The 23,498-nt window shown below is 39.9% G+C and overlaps 1 protein-coding gene across 3 annotated transcripts in view; it reads right to left on the minus strand.

Annotated features, from left to right (window-relative positions):
• SDK1 (sidekick cell adhesion molecule 1) overlaps window positions 1–23,498 on the minus strand; it is a 724,732-nt gene that overhangs the window by 605,187 nt on the left and 96,047 nt on the right. The window contains exon 1 of one of the 3 annotated variants that reach the window (XM_043455310.1): window positions 2,589–2,672. The exons of 1 other annotated variant lie outside the window; for it this stretch is intronic. In XM_043455310.1, the coding sequence (XP_043311245.1) occupies window positions 2,589–2,652 (64 nt within the window). In that variant the 5' untranslated portion in view covers window positions 2,653–2,672. One more of the 3 variants, XM_043455311.1, reaches the window with a different exon arrangement.

Here is a 23,498-nt window from a genome sequence, read left to right on the forward strand (position 1 = left end):
ATCTACGGTTTTTGCCTCTTTTCTGTTATTCTTTCTTTCTTCAGTTGACTGCTTAAAAAGAACACTGCTTTAAATTGACAGTTATGTGGGGTAACAATTCTCAACACTTCCTTAATACATTGTAGTATTTACATGCAAAGTAACTTATTTACCAAAAATTAAAATTATTAATAAATCACTAACTACACAGAAAACTTCAATGTAAAATTGTGTTTAAAACAGATTTTTGAAGTCAACTGCACCATGCATGGAATCTATAAGGTTGTCAAACTTGTGATACATAAGAGCCATGTTAAAGATGAGAGCTTTTCAAATTTACAATTGTATGTTTTTTTCTGTTAAGCAGTGACTATTGCTCTTAAAATTTTTCTGGGTCAGTTGAGCTGGAACAGCAAAAAGATTTCTAACATGTTTGTATTTGATGTTGGTCCCTAAAGGCTTTCATACAAAGATTAATAGGTTCTTGGCCAAGCAGTCTTTAATGTTGCAATTCGCTCAGTCATTGCGCTGGAACTTTTTTCCTGTTTAATATACACCTAAAGAAAAGGGAGGAGAAATAAGGAAGAAGAGAGGAAAAGAAGAGATGGAGATAAAACTGAAGACAGAGATAGTAACAGAGACAGAGATGGTGATGGGATACCTGGGAGAGGAGAGTTTATTAATCATATGCAACAATCTGAGAACCTGCCTTATCTTTCTCAAGAGAAAAGAAATAACAGAAATCTAATCCAGCTAAATCTTCCTCCCACATATCAAAATGACTAAACCAAGCATTGCAAGCGCTGCATTAAATCAAGCATTGCAACCAGCTATAAACCAGTAACTGTAATGGCAAAATGTTTGTAGTATCATGAAAGGCTACAAAATGTGTCTCTGGGTTAATATTCATTTGAGGCCAGCTGAAATCAAGAACCAAAGTAGTTAACCAGATAATTCAGACAAAAGCAGACATATTCTCTGGCCTCCACCTGGTTTCATTTGGACTTGCTGAACACTGTGCTGTCATACTTGGAGTCAGCTGGTCAGCATGAGTTATGTTGACTGGAATCTCTGGGGATATGTTTTGCAACCAAGATGAAACTTTGGGAAAACCTTCCTCTAAAAGAAACAGAAAACTAGCTTTAACTCAGAAATCTCAGCAGCATAAAAGAATGCCAAGATTTTAGTCACTCTTTCCTGTAAATGAATATTTACAAGTTAGCAATAACATGCTGTGAACCCATGCAACAGTGAGGCTCAGCCACAAAGCCCTAGAGCAGCGTCCATCCTCAGACTGGTTTGGGAGAGTCTCTTTCAGATGGAGGAAAACAATTTTATTGGGGAGTTATAAGCAAATTCTGTTACACTATGGAGGGAGTAGAATATCTCCTTCAAACACTACTCAAACGCACATACCAGTTGGTTTCAGGACCCAGTCCACCAACACCCTCCTGCAACAGTTCAGAGAGCAGTCTGGACTGGGAGGTTAGGAAACCGGGGTTCTTAATAAGATTTGGATGCTGCATCTCTAGCCACCTAGTCTCTGGACGTGAGGAGTTTCTCTGTGTGAAAAATGGCAAAATGTACTTTTAAATAACTAAGACTGCTTTGCAAAATTCAATATAAATATATAACAAACTGCTATTTATTTCTTCCTCCTACATTAATCCGTCGAGCTTGTTTATATGTTAGCTTTCAGGATCCTTTGCCCTCTGGAGAATAAGTTCACAAGTAGGCATAAGACTGCCATAGCACAAATCAAACCTTCAACACTGCTACATGAAAATTCCAGTAGCAGCAGATAAACTGAAACTGCCTACAGCCATCCCTGACTGGAGCAGGATGACAAGCTGCCAGTGTGAATGTCGACTCAGCACCGGTGTCATGACGCCAAGACCAATGTGACGATGCCCGTGTCAACAAGTTAGCAAAAATATGGCAGAAATGGCGTTACTGTCATCCTCATACTGAAAAAATTCACCCTGAAATCTAAGGTCTCAAAACAGTCTTTGTTTACTGCTGCCTGCAAAACATGTTTTTCTTTTTTAGTATTTCACATGGATTTACTGAGTTATCAAATCATAATTCTACCAGAATTTTTTTTCTCACAGTATCCACTAAGTGTATTTTTTTAAACTCGTATAAAAAAATTTAACTTTTGTCAATTAACCACAGCTTAAAAGCCTGAGAAGAGGTTGGATCTTAAATGAATTCTAGGGAGAATTTTCTTACAAATCACAGTCTTCTGATACCCACTCCTGATTCATATAAAATCTCTCTTATTATTCAGTTTGCTCAAGTCATATATATTGCTATATATTGCTATATTCTGATCATTCTATCAGGTAGATCCCATTTTACATATGAGGAAGTAGACGAAGGTTAATGTGCTTTTATCAAGGTCACAAAGCTAGTCAGTTGCAAAACAGATTATCTCTCAGAGCTCCAAATTCCCCATCCTCCCCTTAGTCCACTGGGCCATGCTGCTTCTCTGACAGAACTGAAAACAGATTACAATAAAAGATTACCGTAAGAGTTTGATTCTTCCATTCACCACTTCATGGACTGCCTTTATAAGTACAATACTGAAAAACTGATTTGGCACTCACCTTTGGTATTTCTCATTGCAGTGAAGCAGCAAAGAATGTGACTAAAAGGCACAGTCTTACTCATAGACCAAACCAATGTGTGTGTCTTCAGATTACCCAGCTAAACAATCAGCAGTCTATTAGGGTCCTGGTGAGTAAAAGAGACGAGTTTGCTTTAAAATACCTTCTCCAGTTTTCAGAGTAAGTGTGCTCCTGGTCCTCCTTGTACCACAGTTCTCTGGAAGCCCTTTATTACTGGGAATACTTTGGAAGTGAATTTTAATTTGAAAATACAAAATGAGTGGTGATAACTGCTTCCTTAGTTTAAAGGAGTAAAATACAGAAAGCCAGAAGCAAAAAAGCCAAATATAATCAGTGAGTAATGCACCACTATCAGGCACCTCCCAATCTCCCCCTGGTCCTGATCCAGCGGAAGACCGACCCCCAGCAGCACGCGGGGAGGGCAGGACTCGCCCCTCAGACCATGGACGTCCTATGGATGCCTAACTAGTGGTGCTGTCTAACTTAGGGTGGGCCAGTCATCAGGTCGTTCTGTCTCTGGGATTCTGGAATCACAGCTCAGAGATTCTGGTTAGAATCTGCTCATTAGAAACTGAGGAGATAAAAAATCATGAGCAGGGAGGCAGCCACATAGGACTGTGTGGTCAGAGGTCGAGGGCAAACCAGTGAACAGAGAGAGAAGGAAGTCAACAAGCAAAGACAAGGCTGTTTCAAGTGACCTTAAAGCCAGGGGGGCAAAGGCAGAGACAGAGATGAGGCAGAGAAGAGTCGGACAAGAAGAGAAGCTCCTCACTGTCTAACACAGCCCAGTGCCTGGCCTGGACTCTGCGATCCCCACATGAAAATACCACTGAGGCCTTAGAACAAGTGTTTTTTTTAGTAGACTAGAGTCTGTTTTTGTTACTTGCTATGAAAAGAATTTAATTACTAATTAAGACACACTTCCAATACACAGAAACAATTTATTAAGAATACACACATGGAAAGAAAAATGGAACATAAAAATGTATCAGGGAAGCGCTGTTTATTCCCAAATTTGGAATACCTGCAAAGTGACGCACCGGCAGCGCTGCGTCTCTCGTGAACACAGGGATGGAGGCGGCCACCGCCCGGCACAGAGGCGAACGCCTGACAGCTCACCTTCCGGGGCTCCTGCCCCTGCAGTGCTGACAGGAAGGGCTGGCTTCAGGTGAGGAGCAGAGGCCCCAGAGTCCCTAGCTGCGCAACCAGGGAAGCTCTTATATAATAATTACATGTATTTTATTTATCAACAGTACAGAAAGCTATAAAGAAAGAAATAGATATACATATCAAGACACAGAAAGACAGCCATAAGCACATAAAATAGGTTTCTGCAGTATGGCCCAGGTAACAAATCACAAGTTCAAACATTATTTCCAGAGAAACATGAATTCTGTGGTTCCTGCAACAAGCTTAGTTCAAGATTGAGGATGAGATGTGCACTCCCGAAATGTCTTACTTTTAATGTTTTACTCTGGTATCTCGCATTTAAGAGCTATGTGATATATTAAAATGGGCCTGGGTTTAAAAAAAAAATCTCAGCTTTACCACTTACTAGCCCTAGTAGTTAAGTTACTTAAGTTTTTTGAGTCTTAGCTTCCTTGTCTCCACAATGCCTGCTAACAATATTTTTATGAGAATTACATAATTAATAAGTAAACGTCATGCACAAGACCTGGCATCTTAGAGGCACTAAATAACGTCAGATTTTTTCTTTAATCAAATTTTTTTTTGGTCTTCATCTTTCCAGGCCTAGTATTAATCCTACGGTCCATCTCTGTATCACAATTCTCCTCTACCCTAAATAATTTATGATACTCTGAATAGGCTCTCCTCCATCTTGGAAGCTGGACTGTAAATTAGAATCAGACCCACTCAGATTTAACTACTCAGTCTGGACTCCAACCACCAGCTGGCCAATGAATGGAGCACAGACTACACTGAATCCCGGAAAGTAAAGGTAGGGTCACTCAACATCCCTACCCACCCTGCTTATCTCCCAGCATAACCAGGTATCTTCACTGCTAAGCAGTTAGTTAGCCCACCCTTCTCCATTCAATTACTGGGATATTCTTTTCCTTCTCTGGGATTTTTCACTCATTCCAGGGTGGTTCCAACTTCATCCCAGGACTAAGGAGTTTTGATTCATCCCAAGAAACAATCGTGGAAGGCCAAGTGTGTCACTAGCTTCCAGAAGCTTTGGGCAATCATTGTATAATAGTTCATTTTTCAAGCAAGCCCTGGCAATATTACATGGTCAGCCCAGCTAAGCAGAGTCCCCTACAGGGCTACAGATATAATTAGATAGGCAGATGAGTTTTTGAAAACAATCCATTAGTAATTTGAGCTCCATGGGTATTCTGACAGAAGCATCAACAGACAGGTTGTGAGTTTTTACAACACTAACGTCCAGAGACATTAAAACATTTTGTTAATGGGTTTCTGACACGTCTTACCTATGCGGCCTTAGACAATTACCTGATCTTTCCAAAATTTGGTTTCTTTGCTTGCAAAATGATTGAAACACACAGGCAGCCCTTGCTTTGCACTGCAACAGCTGCTGCTATTGCTTGAATGCCATGTGCCAAGTACTGTTCCAAGGGCTTTACTTCTATACAATGACTCAATCAACCCTCCTAACAGACACATCCTCAACCTGCTCATCCAGGGGGTCCTCCTCTTCTCACCAGGGGCTGCATCGCTTCACTTACAGCCCTCTCTTGCTGTCCCTTTAAAACAGCCAAGATCAACTGCTTATCTCCTGACCAACTATTTTTTTTCCATGTTGCTAACTGTTTAAGTCATACAACTGCATGTAACAGGAGGAAGACGAAGAAAGGACCGTTTGAGAATAAAACACCATTTCAAGTAACCCCTCTACCTACAGGATGCCATCTATAAATCAAAATTTTTCTGAGGAGAAGGAAAGTGTTCATGAAACTATTTTTAAACCCACCTATTTCTAGCTTTTCCTTCCAAGTGAGCTGACATGTCTTCCATCTTGTTTTTAGAGACAACCTCCTGAAGGAAAGGGAAACTGTGTTCAGAAATTGTGGGCTAATACTTTCTCACTTTTCTAGGACTTGTGATAGAAGTTATTCACTCTGCAAATGTCCTAGAAATGACTGCCTTTTCCTATCTACTTGTTTTCCTCAATGAACGGCACATTTCATCATAAATACCTTTAAAAATAAATATATACTTCATTTTCCCTCTCCCACCTAAAAGGTGGACATACATAGTTGCTTCAGTCAATCCCAGGCATTGGATTCCCACCACCCTATTAACTGAGGTCATTTACTGAGTTGTATAAGAGTTCAAGGTGAATTCCAGGAGCTCCTTAACAGAAGAACAATCTATCACTGGTATTAAGTTATGTTTTAGTTATTTGTTTTATGCCAAAATATAGAAAAGTGGTTGAAAATGATCATTTAAATTGGCTACAAAAAAGTTACTCAGAAATCAGTCTCCAAATCATAGATTTATGCTCAAAGGGAAAAATAGTCATTCAATTCTTGATTTATACCAGTCATTCATAAAGTCTTAACCAGATAAGGGTCATAAATTTGCTCTCTGTAAAAGTGTAAGTCAATGCCACTGGACAATAACACAGGCCTGCCTCCCCGAGATCACCCAGCTGCTGAGCCGCGGCTTATGCGTAGAAAGAAAAGGTATCCTTTAGTTCAGTAGTTCCTACAGCTCCTCAACCACTTGCAAAAAAAACTGACAATTTTACATATGACAAGAATGGAAAATCAAAGACCTCAAGGTTTTGATTTTTTTTCCATATTGAGGATGTAATTATTTCATTAAATAATTAATATACAGTCAATTTTGATAGAAGTCATTTTAATCAGCCATAGCCATTTCAAACAATGAAAAATACTTTGCTGTTTACCTTAAACATTTTGGGTTTGATTAATTATGAAGAGAAATTCTTAGAAAGGTAAACAAAATTGCTTATCAGACTATTAACAAAAAGAAAAAATAAGTTTTGATGCATAATTGAAACAGCTACCCCAAAATCTCCCATTTTTTTCCTTTCCACAATAATACTAAAGCCACCTGTTTGCATCAGTATGAAAGAATTCCTGAAATAACCTACATGGTTCATAAATCCCTTATACTTGAGGGTGATCTAACTAGGTTTAAGTGTTTAAGGAAATGATTTCAGAGAAAAGACTTATCCAAACATAGCTATTTATGAAAAGATACCAGATATCTACAGCAAGCTATCTTGGCTAGCACAGCTTTGAGCATAAAATAATGGATCTTTTTACATCTTTGATCAAAATGAACTAAAAAATAACATCCCTAAAATTAAATTAATATGTATTTGCCAAAAATCAGTTATTATTTAGAATAGGAAGGAAGAAAAACAGAGTAATTATTTTACTTACTTTTACTCTTTGTATTATCTACAGAAAATACAACATTAGAAAAATTTCCCAAGGTTGAATTATAATTTTCACAGCAAAGAAAATGATGTGATGCCTGTCTGATCAGCTGGTCCCTGGTTGCCCAAAAGGAATTTTCCTAATCCATTCAGATAGCAAAAGCCAAAGCAAATCCAATCTAAGTTACTGAATTCTGTAACACAACACCACCCGGAAATTTATTTCTGTCGTATATAGGATTCTTTGTACAGAAAACAAAAGCAAAAAAAGTATAGAAAGCAATTGACTTCATGATTAAAACACAATTCAGGGTCTTTATCAATTGAATTTTCACTCCTGAATTTACTATTTTTATGTTCTCATTGCCCCCAAAAACCCATCTCATGAAATCATAGAAACCTACTTATCTCCAGAAATTCTCCCTGTTGAAGATTCAATTAGCCTTGCTCTGTACTCCATTTGCTCACCAACCTGTTCAAAAGTTCATTGTTCTTTTGATAGAGATCATGAAAATTAACTATATATTCTCTTTTCCTAAGGCAGGAAACTCAGGTCCTGGCTCCTCCAGAAAAATCTTACTCTTCTCTCTCGTCAGATATAAACCAAGCCGACTACCCTGCCACAGTGAAAAGGTTGGCATCATCTGTGCTTACATTTCCTTACAGAAAGGAAGATAGTTCTCACCAGCCAGTGTATTACTTTCTCTTTACATCTGTATCTACAGCGGTTCCCTTCAATTCCTTATTATGATTACTCCATAGACTTTTCAGCTATGGCTAATTCAAGTTGATGTTTGGCAGAAACCAATACAATTCTGTAAATAATTATTCTTCAATTAAAAAAAATAAATTTAATTTTTAAAAAGAGCAAAGGGGAAATTGTAAAAAAAGAAAAACTTTAAAATTAAGGTATCTATATCTTATACCTTATATGCATGCTCTTTACACTTCTGCAGATATGTAAGATTGGTCTGTCCATTAATATCCCTGAAAATATGCAGTATAAAATGAGATAACAAAATACTTAAAATAAGAACTGCAACATTCATTAAATGCTATCTATTTTAATGATTACTTCTGAAAATCAGATTGTTTCTGGTATTCTTCCCTAGAACTGACAGTCTATCATATTTGTATTGTTTCCTCACCCACTTTCAAATATCCCAAGTTTATCACCATCTTTCCTCCCTTTGGTCCCAGGTCTTGCCAGAGTAGATATTTCAATCAATTAATTAGAAATGCATAGGAACTCAGAGCTATAGAAAGGAATAATGTATTTGAGTTTTGCAAAAGAACTCCAGTGCTATTAAGAAAATAAAAATTGGTTATGTTCCACAGTATTTTCTGTGCAATGAATGCACTTAGCTTCACAACCTATTAACTAACAATTATTTAGATTCAAGTTCCACTGGTTGCATACAAGCCACTGTTTCTTTTCTATAATAATGTGCAGGTTTTTCACCCTAGATTTTGCCACTGCCTTCAATATTTTCTTAATTTTTTTCTGAAAAAATTCATAGTTAGACCAATAGTATGTCTGCCAACCCTTTAAAGTAGACCCTTTAACCACTTAAGTAATACTATTCAGTTCGGTTCAGTCGCTCAGTCGTGTCTAATTCTTTGCGACCCCATGAATCTCAGCACGCCAGGCCTCCCTGTCCATCAGCTGGGTACAAAATCCTTGGGTCTGTCTGTCTGTCTTCCACTTGAAGTTAACATGTAATATTTTGACTAGATACTTCTCTATTTTGAAATTCAGAAATCCCAATACAGATACAAATACATATATCTCATTATATCCCCATTACTGTTGTTAACTAGACACTTCTCTATTTTGAAATTCAGAAATCCCAATACAGATACATACACATATATCTCATTATATCCCCATTATTGTTGTTATGTCTTCCGATTTACTATTTGAGCACCATGCAATCTACTATTTATTTCTACTCATCAGCAACCATGCTCCACATCTCCAAGAATTCTCTTCCCTGTTCAGACTATTTTTATACGTCTCTTATTTTGTAGATTTAGCATATTGAAAATTCTATTAAAAACTTAATTATCAGGTTTCAGCTTAAATGTTTTTCTTATAGTAGCCAATGCAGATCTAAACTAAAACGTGAGCTATCTAGTTTTTATTCAGGCTCATCATAACAAACTAGGGATGCTCTGTGGAGGCAGGGAAGCAGTATTGAGACTCTACGGGACAAGTCCACTTCTCTAGGGTCTTATCAACTCAATCAACTTACAAGAAGAACTTCTGCCCACTTTCCAAAATAGTCTCAAGTGCCCAGAAATCGGAAATAAAAAATGGAGCTCCTGGAGCACTCTATTTATTTGAGGTTGAGAGCAAGTTCTCACAAACTCACAGTACTCTAAACATCACCCTTAAATTAGGGGATGGGAGTTGTCTTTTGGTATAACACCCACTGTCAAGTCCACAAGAATACAGTCCCAACCGAGAACTAATGGAAAGCCACCTCATTGCCTAGAGATGTACTTTAGTTTTGGACATTCATGCAAAGTAGAACATATCCGTTCTCTATTGATTTCATTTTATAATATAATCAGTTTACATATGGTAGCTCAGTACTAAAAATTAAACTCTATACATCTAAAGTCAATAATATGAAATTTTAGGTATCCATAAAATATTTAGGTCAAAAGGTTTTCTATCATAAGTAGCAAATATGAAAAGCAATTTTAAGAGCTTTGTAATTGTGAACATCACAATTATTTATTGACAAACAGTAAATTTAACATTGAAATAACTAAAAGTGGGAGTATAGAGAAGGAAATCTGTTGTAAAAAAAGATCATTAGTAAAAGGTTTTACTCTTTTCTCCCTTGCACTACCACTTAAGCAACAATGCAATAAAGCAATCCAAGTACTATGTTTAAAAATAATTGCTCCTGAGATGCGGTAAATTCTTCCATAAAGATTCTCTTTATATTAAAATGAATACAATGAGATAACATTCAGATTCTCTAAAATGGCAATTTATTATAATCCTGCTTATTGTACAAGACAAAGTATATCACAAAATTAAGCAAAACCTCCCCTTACTCTTCCCCAAACATCAGCAAGGCTATTAAGAGATATGATAAAGCAGACACACAGACACATAAAATGCAGAGGAGTTCATTAACACCTAACTGCTTAGGCGTCTCTTCTACATAAAGTAAAATGGCCACAGCTCTGAAAGAAAAATTAACGAGGAAGGAAAAGTGGAAAAAGAGGATCAGAAGGGTGATGAAAACAACTGAGCTGCAAAGTCTTCCCTGCTGCTGGCAATCCATCAAACTGTGCAAAATAAATGCTATTTCATCTAACCTTTAAAAATCCTTTAGGTTAAACAATAGTTTTTAATTCACCACGCCAAAAAAATAATGGGAAAATTTTAATGCTAATATGACAACACTGTTGATCCAGGCTGTGATATTATTACAAACACTTTTAAATTTAAAGAATACCAAATTGAATATTAAATAGTATTTTGTTTTGTTTTCCCTCCAGGGCATTCTTTTCTTTGCAACGACTATGGAAGGCTCTCCCGTGCGCCACTGACAGGAGGGCTGAGAGTCAGGGAAACACTTCAGACGCCCAGTGCTGGGGCTGCCCGATCACAACCCGGGGCTTGGACGAGTTTCTCGGTCTTATCTACTTCTGAGTCACTGGCACATCTCTAACGGCTTTGCATACTTTCCAATTTTACTTATTTATCTTTGCTTTTCCACATTTTGCCCTTTTGATTGTGGAACTTCTAGGCAGGGATTAATTCCAGACCACACTGAGCTTAGTTCTGTTCTTTAGGGGAAAGCTGTTAATTCTTTTTTAATAGTGTAGTGCATTTCTTGAACACTGGGAACTTCCATACTTAATGCATACACAAGGTAGTTATCAACTTTAAAAACAGATTAGGTTTTCCAAAAGTGTGCATGTAAAACAGTTATCAGAACTAGGAACATATTTTCTCAAATGATCAACATGATGAAGGTTGACTAGGATTTGTGACTGGCATTCAGAAACTAACTGAACCCACAACAAAGCTCCTACTGCAAAAGAATCATACAGAGCCAATGATGGTGTCCAGAGAAACGGATACATTCCAAAACAGTAACTGCCCAGGTGGGAGAGCCTGGAAGCCTCTGCACTGAGGCTTCTCTAGACACTCACCCGAAGTGAAGAGGGAACAGGTAAACAGCACAAAGGGAGGAGGAAGGAAGCAGGAAAGGGAATGGCAGTCAATCCCAGGTCCTGACTGTATAATCAGCGCCATCAGAGGTACATCACGGTCTTTGGGAACAAGGATTCTGAAGCCAGAAGGCCTCAGTTCAAACACCAATTCTGCCCTCCTGGGCAAGCTACTCTCTGAGCATCAGTTTCTGGATGGATTTTGAAAAAAAGAAAAAAACGAATAGGCAGCTTCATCGTGGAATTTGTTGCAAAGATTAAAGGAGTAAATTGTATGTAAAGTGCTCAGAACAGGTGACTCACCCCAAGCATCAAGTATTTGTTACTGTTATCACTTGTCACAAGTAGGACACACCAGGACCACCGCAGCATCGCCTGTGGGTCTGCCCACAGCACCTTTCACAACACAGCCTGGAAGATCTTCACAATTAGGGTCTTCACAAGGCCACCTCCATCACATAAGGATTTTCAGAGTACTTCATGCTTATGTGAAGAGCTGGTCTTCTAAGGTTCTGTTTCAAGTTCTGTTGAGCACAGAGATGAAAGAGTATGTATTTTTTGATGCCAGTGGTACTAAAAAAAAAGAGAGAGATGACTGTACTTTTGGCTAAGTGATAAGCAGAGGGGAAGAGAACATCTGGGCTACTCTTTGCTCTTCTGGAGCAGAATGCTCTGAACTGCCTGCCCGTGATTACTTTACTGAAGTGAATATTCCATTCTATCCATTATCCGCTGAGAAAAGAAATCATAGTAGCATGTGTTGGGATTTATTTTTTATCTTGTTGTAATTTGGAGGATTCTGACAGTGTTCACTGAGTTAGTAAAACGCAAGGAAAGGTATTATCAAGTAGAGAAATTATCTGCAAGTGTTCCAGTGTTTTACAGAGAGCAGTCCTGCTCTTCTTTGTAACATATTCTGCAGTCACACTTCTGCCCACACTCTCCCACTAACACTCTGCCTTCTAACACACCGAGTGACTCCGCCTGCAAACACAACGGGCACCTTCAGACTCTGACTTGGACCCTCAGCAGTATGTGTCCCTGTCGGACACTGCCACTTCATTTACTCAAGAAGTCTCAGTTAGGCACAGAGTATGTGCCCGGCGCCGAAACACAGGGGGAACACAGCATGAACGAGACTATCTTGAAAGGCAACAAGAAAATAACTGCATAAACATTTCATTACAATTGTGACAAATGTCACTAGCAAGAAATGAGGGGGAGTTAGTACATAGACTCGGTATACTTGCCTTCTTGTACTAAAACAAGCAAACGTAGCCTGGAGAGTCAGAGAAGGTAATGTTTACAGGGGAGCTTGAAGAGTTAGTAGGACTTGGCCAAAGGAAGAAGCAAGAAAGGGCTTAGGCCGAGAGAATAGCATATGCAAAGGACACGGGCAGAAAGAAGGCTGGGGGCCTGAGAAATTAAAGGAAGATCAAACCAAGTGTCGTGCGAAGATGCTGGAAAGGTGGGCAGAGGCCAGGCTTGCACCAAACTCTATTATCTCTATCCTTTTCAAAGTAAAGTTATATACATTTTCTCCTGTAGCCAAAACTAGAATCTACCTCAGTCTCTAGACATTAAGCTCACCATTCAGTGGTTAATACACCAACCTGCTCCTACTGAGATATTCTGCAAATGAAAAGTCACTTCTTAATTTATTTGTTCCATATTTCTTTTTTCTTCATATTGTAATACCGTGGAATGGGGCTGCATCGTCTAACCAATGGCATCTTACAATTAACTGGCAGCATCATTTTTAGTGAGACATAAAACAGTGCATCTCTTTAATCAGTGGTATCTTAGATTTAATTAAATACAACAGCTACATTTTTAAAGTAAAATATTCCTGTGCTGGTACATATTTATTTGAAGGAAAACAGACTGTTTTGGTACCTTCACAAATAAAAATAAAAGGTTTCACCACATATAAAAGCAACTATCAACAATGTGCTCTGACAGGATCCCTCAGGATTTTAACTGCTTTTATGGGTTCAAATAGGTCAAATTGCTTCTAAATAGCTGAGTAAATTCCTACAATGCCAAGATGCTGGCTGAAGATTCTGTGAGACATAATTTTGAATAAAAAAGTTTCAACATTGCAAAGGATGGAGAAAATCAAGACTATCATTATCACGGGGTGGGAAGTGTAACATAGGAAATGTATGGCTCACTTCACCATCATGTCTGGCTCTAATCAACTGAGCATAACCACAGAGAGACTGATGGGGATCAAAGCATGAGCATTTGCTACCTACAGTCCCCTGTAGTTCTGGTGAACTGTGTTGGAGAATACACCTTGGGCTGAGAGTCAAAAAATGAGGCTCCCTATGACCTTCCTCATGACCTGATTCACAGAGAGCCTTAATTGGTTACCCACCCAGGAAGGCTGAGACAGGACCAGATGCGTCCGGCCAGGGCTGACCCGCTTGCCCTGCTTACTGTGAAGCAGGGAGAGCAGAGAAGCATCTTTACTGCCACGAAACACTCGGGGAAAGAGTCAGAACAGGGATGTGGAAACCAGAAACTTCACCATATTGTTGTTAAGCCCCGAACCTTAGTTTGCCCTTCTTTTTCCTGTGCGGAGAAGATAACAAAGAGAAAGGAGGGACAGACCCTAAGTGGAAATAGAGTTCTCTTCCTCCATATGAACACAAAGAGGTGAAACCAACATGTTCCTGAAAGGCAAAAATATTAGTAATACTCCTTCCAAATCTGATCATAGACATCTTTCTTTCTACAACTACCTAAGCTGTGTAATTTGACACTTGATACAACAAAGCCATCAAGATTTATAGGATACATAATCATTCCCTTGACAATGAAGATAAAATCTACTGAGATATCATGAAACACTCCATACTCTAAAGGAGACAGCAATGACTTCTGCAGCAAAGGTGTCTTTCCCCTGCTTATTAGCACACACCATATGCTTTATTAGCACGCCATGCCACACGGAACTACTCTGTAACTGCAGGCCTCATATCACGGTAACACAGGGGAATATGAAGGTATGAAGGGACAATAAGCAGAGAGGGAGAACGGCTAATGTAATCTGTCCCACCCCACCTTCTTCCCAAAGTACTTTAACTGGCCTGATACTCATTTGCTCAGCCGTTCAAAAATATGCTTTCACATCCATGTGCTAGGTATATCGTGCTAGACAACAGAAATAAAACAGTGAAGAAAATATGACCCTTATATAAAGAAACTGACAGTCCTGTAATGGAACTAATTTGTTAAATATATAGGAAAGAGTAATGGCAGGAATTCTAAAGCTCAGAAATAGAGATGCAGATCAACCACTACATAGACTGGTGAATGTCTTCCATATCCATTTTTACACTTTTGCATGTGGGTAACCATGTATATTATTTCTTTACAGTTTTCTTAGCTTACATAAATGATGTTATACTGTATCTATCATTCTGCAACCTGTTTTTCACTAGGCATTATGTTCTATGATTTTAAATCTATTTCTGATGAGGTGTGTGTATATACACACATACTTTCTGCTATGTAGATAACTGTTCACCACACATATCTATCTGCAACAGACTTCCACTATGTGAATATCACACATTTTATTTACCCTTCCTGACTAATATTTAGGTTTCAGTTCTTCCTTAAATTAACCAATACATCAATGAATCTCATTTTAAATGTATATTTGTGATAGATGCAAGCTTTTCTCTAGCCAAGCCAACCTTTCAGAGCTTCAGTTTCCTTTCTCAGTCACTATGATAAATAAAGATATAAAGCACTCTGTAGATATTAAAATTCTACATAATCTTAAAAAGTTAAACACAGGTTACCATATGACCCAGCAATTCCACTCCTAGATATATAACCAAAAGAAGTGAAAACATACATTCACACAAAAACATGTACATGAATATTCAAAGCAGTATTATTTATAACATCCAAAAAAGCAGGAACAACCCAAATGTCCATCAACTAATGAATAAATAAAGGGTATATCCATACAATGGAATATTATTCAGCAATGAAAATGAAAGTGCTGAAAGATGCTACAACATTGATGAAACTTGAAAACATTAAGTGAAAATTTTCAGTCGCAAAATACCACACATTGTGTGATTCCATTTATATGAAATATCCAAAACAGGCAAATGCATAAAGATAGAAAGTATACTGGTAGTTCCCATGGATGGAGGGTGGGGGGAGAGGAGGGAGAATGGAGAGTAACTTCTAATCAGAATGGGATTTCTTTCCAATCTGATGGAAATCTTACAGAATTAGTGGTGATGTTTGCATAAACCTGTGAATATGTGAAAAATCAGTGAGCTTGTACTTTAAAATGGTGCTTTTTATGGTATTTGAATTACTTCTCAAAATAGTTCAAAGCTATAAGATTTCCCAAGATATGAAATATGCATTAAGCATTTTTTACTTTCCAAAATATTCTGTACATAGTAGGTTCTCAAAATATATTTGCTTCATCAATATTATAGGCTCCAGAAATATTATGGGCACTCATCAAGTTCATTGGAAACTTCACCCCTAGACTACACCAATTCTTATCTAATGTTGGTCTTTCAATAAGATAAAGTGTAGATCTTATTAAAGAGGGTGGAAGTTATTCTCTTGTTAAGTGAGATGAATGGCCACAGTATGCCAAATTATAATACTTGAGGGAGGGTGTCTGAAAATCTGCCAAGAAGGAACCCCAGGAAGCTCAGTCAGGTTGGGTCACAGGTCTGGGGGTCTACAACCCCTGCCCTAACCCTGCCCAGGGTTCGGAGTTGGGCTCCATAATCCTCCTGCCCACCACCCATGCACATACACAATGTCAACTGTATAAAAGTCTGACTTCATGTGAAAAGAAATTGTACTTTTTGGTAATTTACATAGTCTGTTTTCTATTTTTGGTTATTTTTGAAACACACCAATTACGTATATCATTATATTGTGTGAGATAAATTTTTTGTAAATGTTCTGACTATGGAGCTTCACTCATTCCTTGATTAAATGACACTGATTAAGGACCTACTATGCACTGGGTGCTAATCTAGGCCATGGGCTCATGTGTGGCGAACAAAGCTCCAGCCCTACCAAGCCCTCACAGACGTCGGAGAAGTTCAACAGCAGAGTTCATAACCTGCTGCTCTCAAAATATGGTCCAGTCAGCTCATAACGTGCTGACTGTGGAGAAAGTAGACAGAAAGAATTAAGAAAAAATGGCAAGAATTAGTATGAATAAGACTAATCATTGCATTCACTGTTGGTGGGAATGCAAACTAGTACAGCCACTATGGAGAACAGTGTGGCGATCCCTTAAAAAACTGGAACTAGAACTGCCATGTGACCGAGCAATCCCACTCCTGGGCATACACACCGAGGAAACCAGATCTGAAAGAGACACGTGCACCCCAATGTTCATCACAGCACTGTTTATAATAGCCAGGACATGGAAGCAACCTAGATGCCCATCAGCAGACGAACGGATAAGGAAGCTGTGGTACATATAGACCATGGACCATTACTCAGCCATTAAAAAGAATTCATTTGAATCAGTTCTAATGAGATGGATGAAACTGGAGCCCATTATACAGAGTGAAGTAAGCCAGAAAGATAAAGACCAATACAGTATACTAACGCATATATATGGAATTGAGAAAGATGGTAGTGATAACCCTATATGCAAAACAGAAAAAGAGACACAGATGCACAGAACAGACTTTTCGACTCTGTGGGAGAAGGCGAGGGTGGGATGTTCTGAGAGAATAGCATTGAAACATGTATATTATCAAGGGTGAAACAGATCACCAGCCCAGGTTGGATGCATGAGACAAGTGCTCAGGGCTGGTGCACTGGGAAGACCCAGAGGGATGGGATGGAGAGGGATGTGGGAGGGGATCGGGATGGGGAACACATGTAAATCCATGGCTGATTCATGTCAATGTATGGCAAAAACCACTACAATATTGTGAAGTAATTAGCCTCCAACTAATAAAAATAGATGGAAAAAAAAGTTAAAAAAAAAAAAAAAGACTAATCATTGCATTAAAAGCATGCTTTTCCAGGCACATTGTTCATCTTTTCATGGCAGTGTATCTACTGCATTTCAGATTTGCAGAGAAGCATCACAGATGCACAAGATAGCTGAGTGGTCCAATGAGATCTCTAATTAAGCTGATAAATGTCAGATACTGCATGGTACTAGGATATTCTGTTGATAAAACTTATGAACTAGAAGGGGGGGCTCAAAAGAATAAATCTAACTCCAAATTTTTGCTGATTCATTGACATCACTAGATCATATATTTCTGTTTCTTATTGTATTTTTAGTCAATTGATTTTAGCTCCAAAGGAAAATAAATTTAATCTGTTAACACCAAACAGTGACTCAGACTGCCTTTTCTCAGGCAGCATTTGACAATGTCAACCAACAGGTGCTTTTTGAAGCTTTCTTGTTCCTAAATACAGAAACTATATGACCTTTCTCTACTCTCTCATTCTCTCTGGCGTCTCTGCTCCACTCAGACCTTCTCCCTTTTCCCCTTTCATTCTTCCCCAGCAGTTCTCAAATGTCAAGCTTCATCTGCATCTTTCTCTTAGGTTTTCTCTCTTACAATGATGTGAAAGTGAAAGTCACTCAGTTATGTCTGACTCTTTGCAACCCCATGAACTATACAGTCCATGGAATTCTCCAGGCCAGAATACTGGAGGGGGTAGTCTTTCCCTTCTCCAGGAGATCTTCCCAACCCAGGGATACAAACCTAGGTCTCCCGCATCGCAGGCAGATTCTTTACCAGCTGATCCACAAGGGAAGCCCAAGAATATGGCGGTGGGTAGCCTTCCTGCAGGTTAGGTATTTTGTCCTCTATCTTTTCTCTACACTACACAGCCTCTGCAGAAGAGCTTATTTTCACAAAGGAAGGAGAGAGAAAAGTGTAGTTAGGAATACAGTTTGACCTGGTTCAAATTCTTCTGACACTTACTAATTATGTGATCCCTGGCAGAGCAGTGAAGGTGCTCAAGTCAGGTATCCCTCTTCTCTACAATATGTACAGCTGACAAACAACATGGGCTTGAATTGTACAGGTCCACATACAGAATTTTTTCATAATACATAAGTTCAAAGTTAAGTTCAGTCACTCAGTCGTGTCCGACTCATTGTGACCCCGTGAATCGCAGCACGCCAGGCCTCCCTGACCATCACCAACTCCTGGAGTTTACTCAAACTCATGCCCATTGAGTCGGTGATGGCATCCAACCATCTCATCCTCTTCATCCCCTTCTCTTCCTGCCCCCAATCCCTCTCAGCACCAGGGTCTTTTCCAATGAGTCAACTCTTCGCATGAGGTGGCCAAAGTATTGGGTTTCAGCTTCAGCATCAGTCCCTCCAGTGAACACCCAGGACCTATCTCCTTCAGGATGGACTGGTTGGATCTCCCTGCAGTCCAAGGGACTCTCAAGAGTCTTCTCCAACACCACAGTTCAAAAGCATCAATTCTTCGGTGCTCAGCTTTCTTTACAGTCCAACTCTTACATCCATACATGACCACTGGAAAAACCATAGCCTTGACCAGATGACCTTTGTTGGCAAAGTAATGTCTCTGCTTTTTAATATGCTGTCTAGGTTGGTCATAACTTTCCTTCCAAGGAGTAAGCGTCTTTTAATTTCATGGCTGCAGTCACCATCTGCAGTGATTTTGGAGCCCAAAAATAAAGTCTGACACTGTTTCCACTGTCTCCCATCTATTTCCCATGAGTGATGGGACCAGATGCCATGATCTTAGTTTTCTGAATGTTGAGCTTTAAGCCAACTTTTTCACTCTCCTCTTTCACTTTCATCAAGAGGCTTTTTAGTTCCTCTTCACTTTCTGCCATAAGGGTGGTGTCATCTGCATATCTGAGGTTATTGATATTTCTCCCGGCAATCCTGATTCCAGCTTGTGCTTCTTCCAGACCAGTGTTTCTCATGATGTACTCTGCATAGAAGTTAAATAAGCAGGGTGACAATATACAGCCTTGACATACTCCTTTTCCTATTTGGAACCAGTCTGTTGTTCCATGTCCAGTCCTAACTGTTGCTTCCTGACCTGCATATAGGTTTCTCAAGAGGCAGGTCAGGTGGTCTGGTATTCCCGTCTCCTTCAGAATTTTCCACAGTTTATTGTGATCCACACAGTCAAAGGCTTTGGCATAGTCAATAAAGCAGAAATAGATGTTTTTCTGGAACTCTCTTGCTTTTTCCATGATCCAGCGGATATTGGCAATTTGATCTCTGGTTCTCTGCCTTTTCTAAAACCAGCTTGAACATCTCGAAGTTCTCAGTTCACGTATTGCTGAAGCCTGGCTTGGAGAATTTTGAGCATTACTTTACGAGTGTGTGAGATGAGTGCAATTGTGCAGTAGTTTGAGCATTCTTTGACATTGCCTTTCTTAGGGATTGGAATGAAAACAGATCTTTTCCAGTCCCGTGGCCACTGCTGAGTTTTCCAAATTTGCTGGCATATTGAATGCAGCACTTTCACAGCATCATCTTTCAGGACTTGAAATAGCTCAACTGGAATTCCATCACCTCCACTAGCTTTGAGGAGTGAGGAGCTTTGAGGCCGAGAGGAGCTACTCCACGTTCAAGGTCAGGAGGGGTGGCTGTGAGGAGATGCCCCTCGTCCCAGGTAAGGAGCAGCGGCTGCGCTTTGCTGGAGCAGCCGTGAAGAGACACCCCAAGTTCAAGGTAAGAGAAACCCAAGTAAGGCGGTAGGTGTTGTGAGAGGGCATCAGAGGGCAGACACACTAAAACCATAACCACAGAAAACTAGCCAATCTGATCACAGGACCACAGTCGTGTCTAACTCAATGAAACTAAGCCATGCCGTGTGGGGCCACCCAAGACGGTCGGGTCATGGTGGAGAGGTCTGACAGAATGTGGTCCACCGGAGAAGGGAATGGCAAACCACTTCAATATTCTTGCCTTGAGAACCCCACGAACAGTATGAGAAGGCAAAACGGTAGGATACTGAAAGAGGAACTCCCCAGGTTGGTAGGTGCCCAATATGCTACTGGAGATCAGTGGAGAAATAACTCCAGAAAGAATGAAGGGATGGAGCCAAAGCAAAAACAATATCCAGTTGTGGATGGGACTGGTGATAGAAGCAAGGTCCGATGCTGTAAAGAGCAATATTGCATAGGAACCTGGAATGTTAGGTCCATGAATCAAGGCAAATTGGAAGTGGTCAAACAGGAGATGGCAAGAGTGAATGTCAACATTCTAGGAATCAGTGAACTAAAATGGACTCAAATGGGTGAATTTAACTCAGATGACCATTATATCTACTACTGTGGGCAGGAATCCCTTAGAAGAAATGGAGTAGCCATCACAGTCAACAAAAGAGTCTGAAATGCAGTACTCAGATGCAATCTCAAAAATGACGGAATGATCTCTGTTCGTTTCCAAGGCAAACCATTCAATATCACAGTAATCCAAGCCTATGCCCTAACCAGTAACACTGAAGAAGCCGAAGTTGAACGGTTCTATGAAGACCTACAAGACCTTTTAGAACTAACACCCAAAAAAGATGTCCTTTTCATTATAGGGGACTGGAATGCAAAAGTAGGAAGTCAAGAAACACCTGGAGTAACAGGCAAATTTGGCCTTGGAGTACGGAATGAAGCTGGGCAAAGGCTAACAGAGTTTTGCCAAGAGAACGCACTGGTCATAGCAAACATCCTCTTCCAACAACACAAGAGAAGACTCTACACATGGACATCACCACATGGTCAACACCAAAATCAGATTGATTATATTCTTTGCAGCCAAAGATGGAGAAGCTCTATACAGTCAGCAAAAACAAGACGGGGAGCTGACTGTGGCTCAGATCATGAACTCCTTATTACCAAATTCAGACTTAAACTGAAGAAGGTAGGGATAACCACTAGACCATTCAGGTATGACCTAAATCAAATCCCTTATGACTATACAGTGTAAGTGAGAAATAGATTTAAGGGACTAGATCTGATAGACAAGAGAGCCTGATGAACTATGGACGGAGGTTCGTGACATTGTACAGGAGACAGGGATCAAGACCATCCCCATGGAAAAGAAATGCAAAAAGGCAAAATGGTTGTCAGAGGAGGCCTTACAAATAGCTGTGAAATGAAGAGATGTGAAAAGCAAAGGAGAAAAGGAAAGATATTCCCATTTGAATGCAGAGTTCCAAAGAATAGCCAGGAGAGATAAGAAAGCCTTCGTCAGCAATGAATGCAAAGAAATAGAGGAAAGCAACAGAATGGGAAAGACTAGAGATCTCTTCAAGAAAATTAGAGATACCAAGAGGACATTTCATGCAAAAATGGGCTCAGTAAAGGACAGAAATGGTATGGACCTAACAGAAGCAGAAGATATTAGAAGAGGTGGCAAGAATACACAGAAGAACTATACAAAAAAGATCTTCACGACCCAGATAATCACAATGGTGTGATCACTCACCTAGAGCCAGACATCCTGGAATGTGAGGTCAAGTGGGCCTTATAAAGCATCACTATGAACAAAGCTAGTGGAGGTGATGGAATTCCAGTTGAGCTATTTCGTAATACATATATGTACTATAAATGTATTTCATCTTCCTAAAATCAACCCTGGATATTCACTGGAAGGACTGATGCTGAAGCTGAAGTTCCAATACTTTGACCACCTGATGCAAAGAGCCAACTCTTCGGAAAAGACCCTGATGCTGGGAAGGACTGAAGGCAGGAGAAGGGGGTGACAGAGGATGAGATGGTGGGATGGCGTCACCAACTCAATGGACATGAGTTGGAACAAACTTGGGGAGATAATGAAGGACAGGGAAGAGTGGCATGCTGCAGTCCATTGGGTCACAAAATGTCCGATACAACTGAGCATCTGAACAACATGATTTTCTTAAAACTTTTTCTTTCCTCTAGCTTACTTTATTGTAAAAATACAGTGTTTAATACATACACAAAATATGTTAATCAACTATTTATGTTATTGGTAAGCCTTCCAGAGAACAGTAGGTTATTAGTAGTTAATTTGTGGGTGGGGGTGTCAAAAGTTATACAGATGTTTGACTGTGCAGGGGTTCAGCTTCCCTAACCGCCACACTGTTCAAGTGCCAACTCTATAATAATGCCTCTTTCTAAACAAATCTTGAATTGTGATGGTGATGATAACTAGAATTTAAATATTAGTTATTATGTGCTAGACACTGTTAAGCACTTTACACTATTAACTCACTCAATCCTCACAAAGATCCTATTTTGCCCCTGGTACAGATGAGGAAATTTAGGCTCAGAGAGCATGTTCATATAGGCCTTATCACCAGAGCTAACAAGTATTCAATATGTGACTCTCAAACAAAAATCCCAGCAAGTACATACCTCTATTCACTTAAACTCTGCTAGCGCTGAAGAACCCACCTGCAATGCAGGAGACATAAGAGACGCAGGTTCAATCCCTGGGCTGGGAAGATTCCCTAGAGGAGGGCATGGCAACCCACTCCAATATTCTTGCCTGGGGAACCCCATGGACAGAGGAACCTGGCAAGCTACAGTCTACAAAGCTACAGGGTTGCAAAGAGTCGGACGTGACTGAAGCGGCTTAGCGCACACACAGGGGATTTCCACATGGTGTCTCACCAACATAAACCTGGGAACGCCAAAAATCAGACTCCACACTCCACTCCCCTCCTCCTGCCCATCCTCCCAGCACACAGAGCCTGCCTCTCTGCATGCCTCTCAGGCCAGCAGCTGCCCAGCGTTCAGCTCACAGTTGCCCCAACACTCTGCTCTCCTGGTCTGTCTCAGCCCAACTCCAGCCTGGGCTTCTTCCTACTTGTTCTCCTCCTATTCTCTCCGTTTCCACTTCATTCACCACTGCCCCACCAAAGCGCTAGATTCTAAAGCCAGTAAAACTGTACTAAATGTATGCTGTGGAGTAATTCCATGATTTACATAAAGTTTGATGAAAACAGAAAACAGCAACACCTCAAACCCCACCCACAAAGGGTATCTGAAAGGCACTGGAGGGACAAGAGGCAGAACCAGACCAGCTACCCAAATGAACAGCCAACCAGAAGGCAAACGCAGGACAAATGGATTGTAAGCGGCTCCTGAGTCACCAGGCTTCCCAGGTAGCTCAGTAGTAAGAATCTGCCTGCCAATGCAGGAGACACAGGTTTGATCCCTGGGTCAGGAAGAGACCCTGGAGAAGGAAATAACAACCCACTTCAGTATTCCTGCCTGGGAAATCCCATGGACAGAGGAGCCTGGCTGGTTACAATCCATGGGGTCACAAAAGA

Source organism: Cervus canadensis, chromosome 32 (assembly GCF_019320065.1).
Source record: "Cervus canadensis isolate Bull #8, Minnesota chromosome 32, ASM1932006v1, whole genome shotgun sequence".
Lineage (NCBI taxonomy): Eukaryota > Metazoa > Chordata > Mammalia > Artiodactyla > Cervidae > Cervus > Cervus canadensis.